At 50.5% G+C, this 16,652-nt stretch overlaps 1 protein-coding gene across 2 annotated transcripts in view; it reads left to right on the forward strand.

Annotated features, from left to right (window-relative positions):
* Nucleotides 1-16,652, forward strand: part of LOC143482149 (pro-neuregulin-2, membrane-bound isoform-like) — a 50,772-nt gene that overhangs the window by 19,287 nt on the left and 14,833 nt on the right. The window contains exons 1-3 of one of the 2 annotated variants that reach the window (XM_076980424.1): nucleotides 4,797-5,364; nucleotides 11,487-11,649; nucleotides 12,161-12,279. In XM_076980424.1, coding sequence (XP_076836539.1) covers nucleotides 5,280-5,364; nucleotides 11,487-11,649; nucleotides 12,161-12,279 — 367 coding nt within the window. In that variant the 5' untranslated portion in view covers nucleotides 4,797-5,279. Of the gene's footprint in view, nucleotides 1-4,796; nucleotides 5,365-11,486; nucleotides 11,650-12,160; nucleotides 12,280-16,652 lie in introns of those variants that run through there. The other variant, XM_076980423.1, reaches the window with a different exon arrangement.

Genomic DNA, 16,652 nt, shown 5'->3' on the forward strand with positions numbered 1-16,652 from the left:
CCCCGGGAGACGCGTGCACATCTGTGCCATACAGCAAGAAGCCCTGCATTAGGGTCCAACCCTGAAGAAGCCACAGAGGGCTACGCATCCGTCCATCCACAGCCCTGTCCCTCCACCCCTTCCTGTACAGCACCATTAATCAGCTAACGATGAGGTGAATGAAGGCGCAGGGTGGTGGAGTTTGCCCTGGTGGGGGCGGATAGCGCGGTGGCTTGGTAGGCGGAGACACCTGCATGATTGACAGCTGTGAGATGGAACACATGATCGAATCGCAATTTGATGGTGGCCTTGAGTGGCACGCTCAGTGCAGGAATGTCTCAGTCTCCTGTTATGTTTCTCGCCGTTTTTTTTTTTTTTTTGTCTCGCTCTCTCTCTCTATTCTCTCTTCCTCTCTCTTTCTCTCTCCCACTCGCTCATCTCCCTGTCTCTCTCTCTTTCTCTGTCTCCTACTCTCTCTGCCTCTCTCTCTCTCTCTCTCTCTCTCTCTGCGTGATGTGTCTCACATGGGAGGCAGCAGCATTACGTTAGCCTTCAGACTGAGCTACCTCATGGACGTGGTGTTTTCATGTGGTGCAACTGCAACATCTCTCTCTCTCTCTCTCTCTCTCTCTCTCTCTCTAATTCTATCTTTTCCTCACTCCCTCTCCCTCTTTCCTGAATGGTTTCCATGGTGACGGCGGTGCTCTGCGGAAACAGCCCAGAGTCTGGTCCGTGCGAGAGCAGCTCCCTGTTAAGACCCGACACGCTCGCGCTCGCCCTCGAGCCGCGGAACCCTGGGCTGGCGTGTCACCCGACGGGGGCGTGTGCGTATGTGCCACGGTTATTTACAAACGTGATGGCAGCAGCCAAACTGCGGCGTGCGTTGGTCTGTTTGCTCCCGGCCTCTTTTTGGTGGGCTTCTTCGTCGGCTCTGTCACGCGAGCGTTGCTCTGCAGTGCTGCGGAGAGCACCCACCTCAGTGTGCCCCCCCCACTTTTGACTGTGGAGATTTTAGCAGTGGTGGGTTTACGCGTGTGTGTGTGTGTGTGTGAGTGTGAGTGTGTTTGTATAGGAGCCTCTGCTGACCTTGAGCGAGGAAGCTTTCAACAAAGCTTGAAGACATCGGTCATGTCTGAGAGGACAGCTGCCTCAGCCCCGGTGTCCCAGCCCGGCCCGCGTGGCCCCGTTCGCGGGCCTCCATGGGAACCACGCCCCCACGCCCTGTTGGCGTGCAGAGGTGTGCTTTCTGTTTGGCAGTGTTAGTCACAGTTCTCTTTAGACCCAGTTCTGCCCTGAGAATAACTATCAGCGCCATTAGGCGATCAAAGGCTTCACCTTTCGGTCCTGGCGGCAGGCGAGTCCTGTTGGCCACTCCCCTTTCCCCAGCGCCCAATCCTGAGAGACCTTTTGGCCACTCCCCCCCCCTCCCCATCACCCAATCCTGAGAGCCGCTCGGCCATCTAAACAACCAGATGGGTGTTTAAAACCATTAGGCCTGTGAAGATAAACTCCCACGCTGGTGAAATGGCAGTGGAGTGTGATGTTGTGCAGGTTCAGTGAGGGGCCGGGGGGGTTTGGGCTGGGAAGGACAGGGGGCTTATCTTCTCCCATCTGGGAGGAAGAGTTGGGGTAGGGGGTGGGGGTGGGGTAAGAGAGAGGGGCCTAAGAGGGGGCCTGTGAAAGGGCCAGTTGGGGGAGTCTGACCCCCGACTCGTGAGGAGGTGTCTCCAGATTCTTTTTATTTACTTTTAATGTCAAGCGTCTCCGCCCTGCCGATCCCAGCCGTGAGTGCCTGGGGGCAGTAGCTGCTGAGAAACAACAGATGCTTCTTAATGGAGGGCAAAGTCGAACACTTTGGATGTTGTTTCATTAAAAGAGAGAGAGAGAGAGAGAGAGAGAGAGAGAGAGAGAGAGAGAAAGCATGAATATGGGTGAGAGAGCATTACAGGACATCCCCTACACTCTCATATACTCCCATACACTCCCATATACTCTCATACACTCCCAGACACTCTCATACATTACCATACACTCTTATACACTCTCATGCGCTCTCATACACTCTCATACACTTTGTGATTGCTGGTGTATTTTGATCGTGCCTATCGCATCGCGCCTCTGTTTATCATAACCTTTCCTTCCATGTCCCGCGTTGCCATCGTCCTGTTGCATCTCCACCAGCGTGTAAACGTCCATTCTGCCTGGTGAGCGCACGCGTCCCTCCCACACGCAATCTCTTCCTTTTGCGACACCTACAGACAAATGAACTATCGCTTCCAGTGAATTTCCTTTTCATGTCACCGACTACACTTGTATGCACGCACTAAGGACGCACACACACACGTGCACATCCACACGTGTGCACACACACACACACACACACACACACACACACACACACACACACACATACGTATGCAGGTGGCAAAGACACGAGCACCAGGAGATAACAAGCCCCATCTTGCCCGGCGGTGTGGGATGGGTGTTCTCTGACCCACACCCGGAGCAGCTACAGCTCAGTCATTACCACTGACAGATTCGCTCACCACAAGGAAACCGTCGGACACGTCCCCACACACACACACACACACACACACCGGCAAACCACTGCCCACCCACAACCACCCACCCCCGGTAGATGTTACTTGGCCTTTGAAGTTGTCTGAGTGGAGGATTGTGCTGAGTGGCAAGGCCTGCTGGGACATGACCCTCCTCCCTGCACACACACACGCACACACACACACACACACACCCCGTTCTTCTGAATGGTGACATGCGTTTGAGGAGACGCAGCGTTGTGACTCACTGGAGGCGCCATGCAGCCCTGCTCTAACTGCAGCTCCTCACCGTGCCGCTCTGCCTCTCCACACACACTTTTGTTTCTGGTTTCTGTCACTGCGTAGGTGTCGAAACCAAACCAGACCTTCCCCGTCACACCGGAGCGGCTCAGCCCAGCGGGAGCAATAAGGCAGTGGGGGGAACGAGGGAAGAGGAAAACGGTCTACGGGCTTTCTGCTGAAATGGCTGACCTCACCTTTCGCGTTATGACGCCGGGAATATGCGCCTTCGGCCCAGTCCGATAGCGATTGTTTACAGAATGACATCATGTCGCTAGCGGAGACATGGCAATCGGCAGATCTGGGGCGCACAGGCGTATCTTGATAGAGGTGCTTTTTAAGGAAGCCCTTATGCGCTCCCTGCTATGATCGTCTATCTCCTGCTCTTTATCTGAGCCGAGGTGCTTGGCTTAAGGGTCCAACAATAGCCGGGCCCATCAGGCGTCTGGACCCGAGGCTGTCCACCCTTATCTGGACTCCGCACTCGCTCCGGGGGTAGGAAGGAGATCCAGCCCCTATAGATGTTGCAAGTTCTTGTTGTTTTTGAGAACTTGGGGCCGTGGCCGTAGTGCATCAGCCACCGTTCTCAAACAAACGTCTGTCATCTGCCCGCATCTCTCTCGCTTACACAGCGTGTGGAGGCTGGGAAACATCTCACCTCCGCCACGGCGGACGGGGGCAGACCGACGAGGCCGGTGAGGTCGTGAGGCAAATGCACGGCAGACGTGGGTATGATCATCAGAGTGGTTATCTAAGCGGGCCCTGACCCGCTGCCACGCCGGCGACCAGGTCTCCTTAGTCACCCATATGGGAGAGCTTTTTTTACATTGATTATTACAGTTGAAATCTGATTTCTTCGAGCCATTCTTTTTTCATTTTTTTTCTTTTCCTTCTTTTTCTTCCCTATTCTTTATTTTTTCTTAATTTCTCCTTTTGTTCTCCAGCACTCGTTCGGGAGCTTCTGGCTGCTCTGGATATGCTTGGAGGAGCGATACGGAGGAGGAGGTGCACACTTAGATAACCAGGAAGGTGCGAGACGAACCTCTGCTCCTCTAATCCTCCTAGCGTGTGCTGCAATCAGATAAATCAATTAACCAATAGCAGACTGTTTGCCTGGACTGAACTGCCGGCCACGCCTGACGGGGACGCGGCGTGTCTCTTTATTGACATGTCCACGGGACGTCCCGCAGTGTGCTGTAGTAGCTGAGTTGACAGGAGATCCTCGCATGGCTACAACTCGCCTTGCGTTCCCTCGGGGGTTTGTGTTCACACGTCAGCATCCTCACACGGAAGCCCTGCTCGGCGGAGACGCGCACGGGGAGGCGGTTGGCCTGGAGGAGGTGGAGGGGTGCGGGTGGAGGAGGACGGGCGGAGTTGGGGGGGCGGGGGGGGGGGGGGGGGGTCGTGGTTGTCGGCCTAAGCGCTGGAGTATTACTAACGGTACGCTAGTGGGGAAGACTGTTGGCAGGGACACGCTGGGACTCGTTTAGGGTTGGGGCGTGGGAGGGTGGGATTATTGGTGTTGGGGGGGGGGGGGGGACGGAACAAGCACATGAGATCTAGGAGGAGATGTGGCTAGATAGTGTTCTATTGGACCGCTGTACCAGCAGAGTGGCGGCACTACTGGATGCACATTCTGGTTTGGCTGCTGCGTCATCACAGGTAGTCTGTTTCTCTCGGGGCGCCCTGGGGGGCAGTGTAAGCTGGTTTTGGTCACGGACATGCAAAACGAGCTTGGGAGGGGCCAGGGAGAGGTTTTGTAGACTCATGGTGTGTGTGTGTGTGTGTGTGTGTGTGTGTGTGTGTGTGTGTGTGTGTGTGTGTGTGTGTGTGTGTGTGTGTGTGTGTGTGTGTGTGTGTGCGCGTGTGCGTGTGGGTGGGTACGTGGGTGCGCATGTGCAGTTTGGAGTGGGTTAGGGGGGAAACGTCTCCACACCTCGCCTCGGCACAGCTCTCTAGCGCCGTGCCGTTTGACCTTTGGCCGGGGGAAGCCCACCCTAGCAGGGAGGTGGCAGCGGTGGGTGCTGAGCTGGGCTCCCTGCACACCTCCCAGTGTGCCAGGCAGGAGCTCCAGCCTCAGGCGTGGAGGACAGACCACGCTTCCAGGCACGGAACAGTTAATTGCCTGACAGCAAGGGAAATGCCTGCTTTGCTCCCTCCCCTTCTCTCTCTCTCTCTCTCTCTCTCTCTCCTTTATACTCCCTCTCTCTCTCCCTCTTGCTCCACTATCTCCCTGCCGTTCTCTCTCTCTCGTGGTGTGTAAGTAGGTGTTTCCCTGTGTGATGGGAGCGAGGGTATATAGGGCACGAGAGCTCTGACAACTCTAGAGTCTCGTGTGCGCCTGTCACACATTCCCTCCAGGACCAGCGGTGGGCTTCTGGTTTTCTTCTGCCCCCCATCCCCCCCCCACCCTCCTCGGAGCTTTTTACCCTCCAGCGGATTTGTGTTTAATTCACCAACGCCATGTCTGAGCGGAGGAACAAGGAGAGGAATGGGAAGAAGAAAGGCAAGAAGGAACGCAACAGAAAGAACCCTGATGCCAACACAGGTAACGAACAAAGGCACCACAACGGTGAAGGTGTGTGTGTGTGTGTGTGTGTGTGTGTGTGTGTGTCGCCACGCGTGGTGTGGAAAAGGGAGGGGAGCGAGGCACGGGGCCAGGATCCCTCGCCGTGTCTCGTCTTGCTGGCTGCTTTGTCATACGGGAGGACTTCCTAAAACGGGCGGCGTGTCACGACACATCCGTGCCCTGCGCAACCGGGCGTGAATGGACGCGTGCGTTCGCGATCGGGGCCGAGGCCTCTGATCGGGACCGAGCCCTCGGCAGGGCGGCGCACGGCCGTCGAGCCCCCCCGTCCTGCCCTCCGCCGGCTGCAGCCCCCCCCCGGCGGCTCGCGTGGTTTGGGTGTCTGGAGCCGCTGGACCGAGCGTGTCCGGCGGGGGCCGCTGCATGCGTGTGGGGCTCCCGCTGCGGGCGGGTCCATGCAGTGTTGCAGACTCACGGCTCGTGGTTGTTTGAATGGTTTGAAGTGGCGAACTCTCTCTCCACTCCGCTCTGCTCTCCGTCGATGGTCCTGCAAGCCACGGCTTGTCGCTGCAGTCTGACCTCAGGGTCGAGGAGGGGGGGGAAAAAAGCGCCTGTTTTCCATACACAAAGACCATTGTCCCATCAGCCCTGGGGTTTCCAAGTCCTGTGCCCTGTTGAGCTGTCGTCTTGCTCCGACGCTTTGCGGCTGGTGCGTGGAGCAGAGGTTGAGGAAGCCTTGGTCAGACAGGATGGGCTCCTGTGATACCGCAAACCTAAGCACAAACCAGGGGAGCAGGTCTCAGGAGAAGACATCGTACACTCTGACTTTGAGGATTTACCTTGATCTGAGATCCCCCCATTAGATTAGCAGCTCCAAGAGACAGCACACACTATTGTATTGTCTGCCCCTCAACCACCAACCCCCAACCTCGCCTCAGTTTCCCACTTCTGCCTGGACCTCCTGGGAGTTTCTCCATTACCCAATTGCCCAAGGCCATTTTTGTGCACCCTCTGACAGACAATGCTTTTGTTATTCTTTGCACTTCTCCCATTATTGTCTTCCTGAAGTTTGGTCTGGCTGGTGTTGAATTGCGCTCTTGCGATGCGAGCCTGAGTTAAGAGGCCTGCTGGTTGCGCCACAGTAGTGCATGTATGCAGACCCAACAGTGCCCATGCATAGACCCAGCAGTGCACGTGCAGTGCATGAACTCACCAGTGCAGACCCAGTGGTGCACATGCACGGACCCAGTGGTGCACGGACCCAGTGGTGCACGTGCACGGACCCAGCGGTGCACGGACCCAGCGGTGCAAGGCCCCAGCCATGAGCACCACCAGTCATCTGTTGTCTTTCCACAATGCTAATCTCCTCTGCTTTGTCTGCTGGAAACAAAGCAACAACCAGGAGACAGAAAAGTGAGAGTCTGGGAGCACGTTTCACACGGCCTTCCCCGGGAGGCCAGCGGCAACCATGACACTATCTTCACTTCACACTTCCTGTTCTTTTGCGCCGAGGGTCCGATAACCGAAACTGCCTTGAAGTCGAGCCGTAGAGGAAATAAAAAAAACCCAGCCAGTCAATGAGAGTGATTGACTCACTTCGCCAAGACGGCATGTCGCGGTGACGGATCCGTTCTGTGGCCTAAATGCAGTTTTTGGTTTTTGATGAAGTGTGTGTGCTGGAGTGATGGATTTGAAATGCTCAGTGAACATGAGTAAATGATTAAAATAACAGCTGACGCTTGCAGGAGTGCAGCGTCTTTTCTCTGCTGTTCTTTTGAAGTGGCGCTGATGTGAAATGTGAGTGTGATGTGAAAACTACCCAGTCCCTCTCACGGCTGACACACTTGTGCTTTTGTCAGTTCTCAACTGAAACCATATATTGTTTTGTGTTCTTTCCGATTTCATGTGAATCTTTCGACTTAAACAAGTGTGATTGAGAATAAAATGTCCAAGTTTTCATTTTCTGGTGTGTTATAACAGACATATTCATTCAAGAGTGACTGTGATCATGTTCAACTTCCAGATTTGAAGTCCAAATTTAGCATTGAATGCCAGAAGAGGGCAAATAAGAAGAAGCCAGAATTCCTACGGGCCTCCCGCAGTTCTGGAAGCCGCTGGAGCCATTCGCATTACTGAATGTGTTTGGAAGTTTGAGGCGAGGGCCTGTGGTTTTAGCTGCAGTGTGGCACTGCTGGAACCAAGGGCAGGGGCCACAGGTGTGTGTGCTGGGGCCACAGGTGTGTGTCCAGGGGCCACAGTGCCCGTGAGTTGGGGGATGAGAAGGGGTGCTTGGCTTCACATACAGGCACTGGTACTTAAATACTGTGGCTCCTGGAGAGAATTTATGACTTCCTCACCAGGTCATGTTATACTGTTGCAGTGTTTTATGTGAACTTTCCCATTTTGTGTATGATTGTTGGAGGTTATGGTTAACCTGAAGGGGTTCCGTTCATAATGGCTAATATTAGAGATTATTAAGATACTTATGAGCAGACATAATCTTTTTATAGACAAACTCATTTTATAGGCAAACCCCTGAAATGCTGTTTGGTAAGGAAATGTAACTATACTGAAGGAACTACAGTGAAATACCTAGAATGAATGCAGATGGTGACATTTTCATGACCTGACATAGAATAACATTTTGTTTGCCATGTACTTGACCAAACGGTACCACTATATTTCACCACAGTATTCTATTGTTCACTAAGGATTTTTAAATGCCCTTTGCTGGATGAACATTTCCATTCAAGCACAGCTCCCATTGTTTGATGCTGCTGACCGAGTCTCTTTGTTTGAATGTGATGCATGTGGCTGATTTAGGTACATGTAAAGGGTTTGAGTGTCATGCTCAGAGTTGCCTAATTGTGCTTTGGTGTTGATATAGAGATGAGAATTGATTAACTTTGCATTAATGGCTTTGGTGAGCTTTAAAATGTATATGTGTAGAGGTGTGTACAGAATTATGTTAACAAGGTCCTCAGAATGAAATATGGTATAGCTGAGAGGTGTTTCTCCCAACCGTATATATCGAACGCACTCATTTAACATCATACAGTTTCTAAACAATTACAACGGCCCATGATTCTTTGAACATTGACTTGACTCTCAGTGGGATGGTGAGAACCTTCAGCAGATGAAGAGATATCCAGTTGCTCTTAAGCCTCTGGTTTTTGTGGCCCAATGAGAGAGCATTGGGTCTGCTCCTGCCACACCGCACCCCTGGAACTCTCCCCAGAACCCTCTCCTAAACCCTAAACCCTCCACAGAACCTTCCCCTAAACCCTCCCTAGTACCCTCACCTAAACCCTAAACCCTCCCCAGTACCCTCCCCTAAACCCTCCGTGGAACCCTCCCCTAAACCCTAAACCCTCTTCAGAACCCTCGCTCCACTGCTCAGCAGAGCACTTAAGTCTCCTCAGAAAGCCCTCTTCACAGCCCACGTTTGCTGGTGTTAGAAAGGGTGTCATAGCATGTTCTGGATTACAGCATCCACGTTCTTGGCATCTTGCGAAAAAAAGGTGGCGATTTTTTGCTGCATGTGATCACCATGGTGATCTGAATCGTTCTTAAACCCCCCCCCCCCCCCCCCCCCCCCCTTCCCCACAGCGGCCGGTTCCCCTGACGACAAGGTGATTTAGAGTGTTCGGGCTGAACCTTGGCACCAGCCCCAGGGTTATGCATTTCCAAGTCATCTTTGAATTACGGGCCAAGCCGCAGAGAGAGTGTCGCGCACCTAGTGAAGCATGACAGTTGTGTTAAAGGGCTGGAGAAATGGGCCACCTGTGTGCAGCGGTGGAGGCCCCACGACCCTCAGTATACAGGTAGCGTCCCGCAATTCGCAGTACACAGGTACAACCCCGTGACCCCCAGTACACAGGTAGTGACCCTCAGTGCACAGCACCCTGTGAGCCCCAGCGCCCAGCACCCAGGGTCCACTGTGCTGCCTGGGCTCAGTTGAGATGTCCTCCTGTCTAGCATGCAGAAGGCAATTATGATCCAGCACTAATGACACTAATGGCTTATTTGTGCTTTTTGCCCAAAATTCAATGAAAACTGCACTGAAAATAAAATCTTCTGAGGTCTTTTAAAATGTTTCTAACGCATGGCCAGTTAGATCATGTTCAGAAGCTGTTCGTTTCTCCTCAGAGAGTTTCGAATGGTGCAGGAGGACCAGCCCAGCACAGCGTGACTGTCGTACCTGTTTACCTCTGACCTCTCTCCCAGCCATCCAAAATCTCCTGGACTTCCACCCTTTGACCCAGCGCCCAGCTCCAAACCTTATGTCCGAGTGTGGGCGCACGTGTGTGTGTGAGAGTTGACTCCCTTCTTACAGCGGACCACCAGACACTACTCCAGGAAGCCCCTCACCCTGGAAGCACACCCTGTACGCTGGGCCTTTGCTTTCTTCTCGTCGTCACACCCCTGAGTCGTGCGGAGAGTCACAGTTCCTCACTCCGTTTGCTGTGACTCTTAAGTGTCATTGAACCCATCCCTTCACACCCTTTTGTATACGTCTGCTACAAAGGCTCAGGGTGACACTGGAAGTCGGAGCTCTGTCACCAGAGCCCAGCACCAGGACAGGTGCCTGCACGGGGGTGTCCACCGGCCTCGGGGCAGCACGAACAACGTTGGCGTCATTCCACCGCACAAAATGTAGCAGCTCTGCCTGTACTGGGACAGGGAAGTGGGCCGGTCATTCCCAGACCAGTCTGACTGGGGATGGTTTTAGCTCACCTTTGTCTAGAATTTTAATTGAAGTCATTACCCAGGTATACAAAGCTGTTTGTTTTCTGTGGTGCGTTTGCTGTTTCTAAAAAATGTTTCTTAAAAAAAAAAAAAGACCATGGATAGTGAGATATTTTTCCTCTGCCGAGCTACCTTTGAGACGAGTGGGTGACTACGCCATGTGCAGTTTGAGAAAAAACCTGAGATGAAGTGAGACAATCCTGGCCACATTACCACATCTTGCTTTTTTTCATGCGATACTGTATTTAATCTTCACCTCGTGATACGCTTCGCACGCACACACTAGTGCTTCGTCACATAACCTTGCATTGAAAAGGCTGGTGGACGTGGGCTCTGGAAACAGGCCCCGCCCCCACCTCCTGACTCCTCCCCCTAGCTACTGTGTGGATCCAGCCTCATTTACCCCACCCTCCTCCTACTGTGGCCTCGCCACACAGGTTGGATCAAATCACAAATCAGCTATTAAATTTTTGATACAGGTCTTTACCTTCCTGTTAGTGTCCATTTGCAGGGATTTTGGTTTTTGTTTTTTTGTTTGTGGAAAGCATGTATAACTGTAATGTCAGTTGGGTTGATTTCACTTTTCCCATCTTCCTCGGGGTTTAACTTTTTTGTTTAATAGCTGAAGGCTTATCCTCATTCTCAATTACAATAACTGTTAAAGTATTAGTATAATCAGCAAAAGTTTGTTCCCCAGGCCCATATAGTGGTGGGCAAGATTTCTCTGTGCTTGCTGTTTAAAGTGTTACGTTTCAGTAATTGGCATTTTAGATCCATGTTAGCTCTTTCCCACTACTGGAAATTAGAAAACAACAATAACAAATTGTGTATTGTGATATCTAATATAGACAGTCATTACCTGAAACTTTAACTAGGCACAAAAGGAAACAATGTTAATCCAGTCAGCTATGAAATCTGACCCACGTGCTCAGAGTGAAGAACAAACACATATGCAGTGTAATTATGCAAATATTTCAAACCTAGCTGAGTGTCAAACCGAACTCGGTGTTGAACCGAATTCAGTGTGGAACCTAATTCAGTCTCAAACCTAACTCAGTGTGAAACCTGTATTAGAACCCAACATATTGATGAACTTTACCCTGTGGAACCATACACAGTGATGAACCTAACTCGGTGTGTGACCTTTCATGGTCTGTAACCTAACTCGGTGCGGATACTACCTCAGTATTGAACCTAACTCAGTGTGGAGCCTACCTCAGTGCCAGACCTCCCTCAATGTCAAACCTAAGTCATGACCTGGATGTATGTCAAGGGGCCAGGCGTGGAGCCGAAGCCCCAGGACACACGCCAGACTACAGACAGACCGCAGCATTCCCCACTGGACCTGCACTGGAGGACGCACTGTCTCTATCTCTCTGTCTTTCTCTCCGTAGGTGCACCAACACTAAAACCTATGAGGCACTCGGTGGTGGTGGACGAGGGGAGCAGATTAACGATGAAGTGTGAGGCCTCAGGCTCCCCTCCCCTTTCCTACAAGTGGTACAAAGACGGCACTGTGCTGAAAAAGAGCAAAGAAGTCGATATCAGAGGAAGCAAGTAAGTATTGTTCGCCATGATGCACGCACAGGTTTCTTGGATCCTGAAGGCCGCATGGACGGATGACAAAACAGTCCTTGCAGTTGTAGTTTGTTTTTCAAAAACGGAAAAGGGGGAAACCAAAATGTAAGCGTAGTTTTGAGACGAGAAAAGCATCGCTCGAGTGCAGAGGGGTTTAAAATGGGTCTTGGGACCTGATTCTAGGAGCACAGGGTAATGGGAGGCCGGGCTGGGCGGCCTTCACGATCCGCATCATAAGACATTATTGGTCATGTTCGGCACTAAAACCACTTTTGGCTCTATTACAGCAATATAATGGCCATCTACAGTATAAAGTCGTACATTACAGCCCCACTGAGCCTCCTTGGGAAGGTTCTATTTTGATCTCTAATCAGCTGTTGCTAGGCGTGTACTGACATCCGTGTTGTCGGGCTTTGGCCTGAGGGTTTGGGTTCGCTTTTTTCACTGAGTCACTGTGAAGTCTGATCACTCCCTTGTGTCACCGTTTCAGGAAAAACTCAAGGATCAAGATTGCCAGTGCGCAGCTGGAGGACTCTGGGAATTACATGTGCGTGGTGGAGAACCAGGGGGGGACCAGCAACGGGACCAGCACCGTTCGCGTCCAGAGCAGTAAGTGCCGCGCCGCCAGCGAAAGCGTCTCAATCGCGAGTCGGCCCCGTGTTTCTCGATCGCTTGCTCGAGCCCAGCTGAGCTGTCACAGGAAATGGCACCTCATTCAGACCCCAAGCAGAACGACCCCAGAACCGCCGACAAAGCCCTTCAAGTTTTGCTCTGGCACTTTTTGCGTTTGTGTCAGAAAAGTGAACCCTTTGCGAACCGTGATCTGGATTTCACCTTAGAATATAATAAAGACCCAACAAACAAATAATGACTAAAGTTATATTTAACAGACAATGCAGCCAAACAATTTATATTGCTGGACGTGTTTTGTCGGGGTGCTTCATGTGAATGGTCTGCATCCGATCAAGCCCGAGCATTTCACAGGACTTCTAGTGTATTATCTCTCGCTTAGACAATTCTACACTTTCTTAGCTTTTTCCTTTAGGCCATCGTAAAGTTGCATGTCCCAATCTTCTTCAAAGCTTTAGATCTCTAGGCCTTCATTGCAGAACTTTGTTTGAATCAAATTTAAATTTGAATTTTCTTCAGTGATTACAAGCTTTCCAGATTCTGAGGCAGTGGAGCAGTCATCACAGGTCTTCCACCATGCTCCACGGTTAGGATAAGGTTTTGGTGTTGGTATGCGGTGTTTTGCTTTCTCCACTGTTACAACACAACTTCGTTCTCGCCTGTCCACAAAGCATTGCTCTGGGTGGTCTTTAGGAATCTAACGACCGCAATGTTTTTTTTTTTAGGATAGTTGATTCTTCAGTGGTAACCTTCCGTGAAAACCACTCGTATTCATTTCTTTTTGTGTTTCGCTGGCGTGGTGAACTCACGAACACAGACATTAAGTTCAATCAATGGCCGCAGATTCTTCGACGTTTAACTGGCAGGTGTGGGGCTGTCTGTCCACGCCCGTGGTTTGGTGCACTTGTTTGCACATTTATGTGCTTTCCAGGAAGTGTTCTTGTGTCTCATGTGTCATATGTGTGAGAGTATGACGAGCCAGTTACACTAAAGCACTATTTGCGTATCTCTTCTCCAACACTTGATCCGCTGGGTCCTGCAGGGCCCCTTTGTGATGTCTGGGTCCCAGATTTCTATGAATTCCTTTGTTTGCAAAATGTTTCTGTATTTACACTGACATATCAGTGTCATGTGTGCAGGTTATTTTTGGAATACTTTTTGGTGTTTTGACGTAGTCGACATGGTCGAATCACGTATTTTATCATTTTTGGTTAATATTTTATGTTTAATAACAAGCAACTACAGTAAGCCTAGCAGTAGAGAATGTTTATTTGATATGTGTATAATTCATATAGTGCATTAAATGCGTTAGATGCAAGGAGCACCCAGCAGAGTTTGCAATTGATTAAGGTGCATTTTGAGACAAACCATGTGTGAGTAGGAGGAGGAGAAAAATCAGAAATTGCTGTCTTAACAAGTGGCCATGCGCTTTAGGGGGAGACGGAACGTAAGTGTGCACTTAAGCAGGACCAGCCACAGAGTGCGGGCAGGCGCTGGGTCTGGATAAAGGGCAGAGCTACACGTCCCTTCACACTCCCCGAGAGAACAGCAGGTGTGCAGAGTTCTGCACTCACTAAACGATCTGCATTACTGGGGCCCCGAGAGAGGTCCAACGTCTTTAGAAATTCTCTTCAATCCAGCTCGACGTTTTTGAGGCCTTGTTCTGAGGCCTTGTTCTGAGGCCTTGTTCTGATGGGACTCCAGTTGCAACTCTGTTGGAGCAGGTAACTGCTGTGTTGTTGTTTTTTTCTAAACAGCAAACATGTCAAACTTGAAGTAACTGGAATACCTAACAGCAATTACTGTCTTTTTAAGACCTTATTAAATGTTCACCTACTTTTTTTCCATCAATTATCTTGTTTTTTCTCAGTAAAGATATGTACACATGTTGTTTGTTAGGATTGCCTCCATTGTAATGACTTACACAAAAACCAAACCACACTTTAGGAGCCATTCACGCAAGAATTTTTATGAAGACAATACCCAAAGTTTTACAAACTTTCTGTTCCACAAAAATGTACTGTGTGCCAAAAAAATCTGTGTTATTGTCTCAACATTTTGAAAATTGCAATGCCAAGTGGCTTTTTGAAAGATTTAAAAGTTCCTTTCTTGCAAGTGTGGAGCTTCATTTAACTCTAATCTGCCCAGGGGGACTTTCCTCTGGTGCCTGTTTGCTATTAGTTGTGATAAATTAGACACTACCAGCATTTTAGTAGATTTGTTTCCCCCACTTCAGACCACATTATTTTGCACCGCCACCCTCATCTGGAACGGACTGTAGACTTAAAAAATTATATTTGTCTTAGGGATTTAAAATATTCAGTCCTGTCACCCAGCTACTTTCTTTTCTGCCAGTAGTTCAGACATCCTCAACAGTTTACTTCAGAAGTATCTGGTGCCTCAGTGGGTGCTTTGAGCCTGTTGGTCTCCATGTCTCCAGGCTAGCCACCACCACGTTAAGGCTTTACTGTAAGCAAACTAAGCATTCTGCACTGCTACAAATGCACTGTAGACCACAGAGCAGCTTTACTCTGGGGCTTTTCCTCTTGTTCCCAGCTGCAGAAGTGCTTTGTTAGCAAATTATCTGGGTGCCAGGGAGCCATCGGGTGAGGGTGTGTGAACCAAAACGATAGGTTTTTGAGACATGGCGACAAGCCAATGGGATTCAGCCATATCGGTGCACTGTTGCTTCAGTTCTCCTGTACAGGAGTTGTCTGAGCAAGAAAAGGCCAACTGCACTCCAAAACAAAGCTTGGCTGCCATTTTGAGTTGAATGGACTCCTGCCACACGCAAACCTTTTGATAAGTTGATTCCTCAAGGGCATATTAAGCTTATATGAAGTTTTGATTCTTTTTTTTTGCCTTGTTGTGAGAGCTTTGCTTCCTCTGAGGGGTTAGCCAGTTGCTCTTGCGCTTAGCTAGTCTTTGTGCCGCTGCTTTTGAATCAGAGGCTTTAACTGACATGCTCTGATTTTTTTGTCTTTTTTTCTTCTTCTTCTTCTTCTTCTTCTCCGTCTCACCACACCGTCACAGGTCATGCCCTGGCTAAGCTGCACCTCGCTTCCTGAATTGCAGGGCAGATTAAGTCGTCTTATGGAATTACAGAAATGGATTAGCTGCATCCGTCCAGGTGTGCACCTTCAGTTGGACAGCCTTTATTTCAGGATGTCCCTGTCCTGGACATGTGTGCTGCCACTCGCTGTGCTAGTTTTCTCAGCTGTTTAATTGCTCCTGTGTGTGTGTGTGTGTGTGTGTGTGTGTGGTGGGTTTTTCAGTACCAGGACAACTTGTGGACAGTCTGTTACATTTGTCCAGCAGCTTAACTGAAAATGATTTAAGCCACTGAAGCGAGGCAGGAATTTTCCGTAAGAATTATGAGCTGTTCTGTCCCTGGCGTGCATGTCAGACGGGCTGGTGTGGTTTCCAGTGGACATGAGGGAGTGTGTTTAAGGATCTTAGACTGAATGACTCTTCTCTGAAGGGCTCATTTTGGGCTCAGCAGGCACACATTGTGCTATTTTATGCCTGAAATCGGACAGTTGGATGGAGATATTCATATTCTGGTGAAGTTAAGGACTGTTCTTACCACAACAAGTAGGTGATTATGTGGGGCTTTCCTCAAATCTGAAAGGGGAGAGTTGTCTTCTTCTCCTGAGTGAAGTGATTCAGGTGTCTCTCTTACCCCGGGTGATGCTGACAGTGTGTAAACAGCACCTTCCCTGCTTGTGGAGTCATGTGTACACCTTGTAGAGCTACTGCAACAGGCAGGTGTGTGTGTGTGTGTGTGTGTGTGTGTGTGTGTGTGTGTGTGTGTGTGTGTGTGTGTGTGTGTGTGTGTGTGTGTGTGAGAGAGAGAGAGAGAGAGAGAGAGAGAGAGTGAGTCTATAGAATCTATGTCTGTTTAAGCTTCCAGCTTGCTTGGCTTGGGTGGAGTGAGGTGTTGTGGGGTTTAGGAGGGACACGACGCTCCTGCCCCAGGCCCGGATCAGAGGCTACGCCCCATCACCTCCGCCTCGCACACGAACCACATCTGCAGAGAGGGAACCTGGGATGAGGTAGCCAATCACTGGGCTGGCAGTAGATTAATATAACCTTGAGCCGACAGTGTATAACGAAATGCCTTCGCAGCCCGAGGCAGGTGAACGCAACAAGCGTCCTCATTGTTCACTCCACTGTGTTGGCTCTGCTAAACATCTGAGGGTGGAGGAGGGGTGGAGCTTCATCTATCGGGCATGCTGACTCGGGTGATTTCCACCCTGTAAGGTCATCAGTGGAATGGCCACTGCTGGGCGAGACTGCAGCAGCGCAGAGCCGCAGTGCTGCCTGCAGATGTGTGTCTGCCTGCCTGAGAG

This window comes from Brachyhypopomus gauderio, chromosome 18, assembly GCF_052324685.1.
Source record: "Brachyhypopomus gauderio isolate BG-103 chromosome 18, BGAUD_0.2, whole genome shotgun sequence".
In the NCBI taxonomy this organism is placed as follows: Eukaryota; Metazoa; Chordata; class Actinopteri; order Gymnotiformes; family Hypopomidae; genus Brachyhypopomus; species Brachyhypopomus gauderio.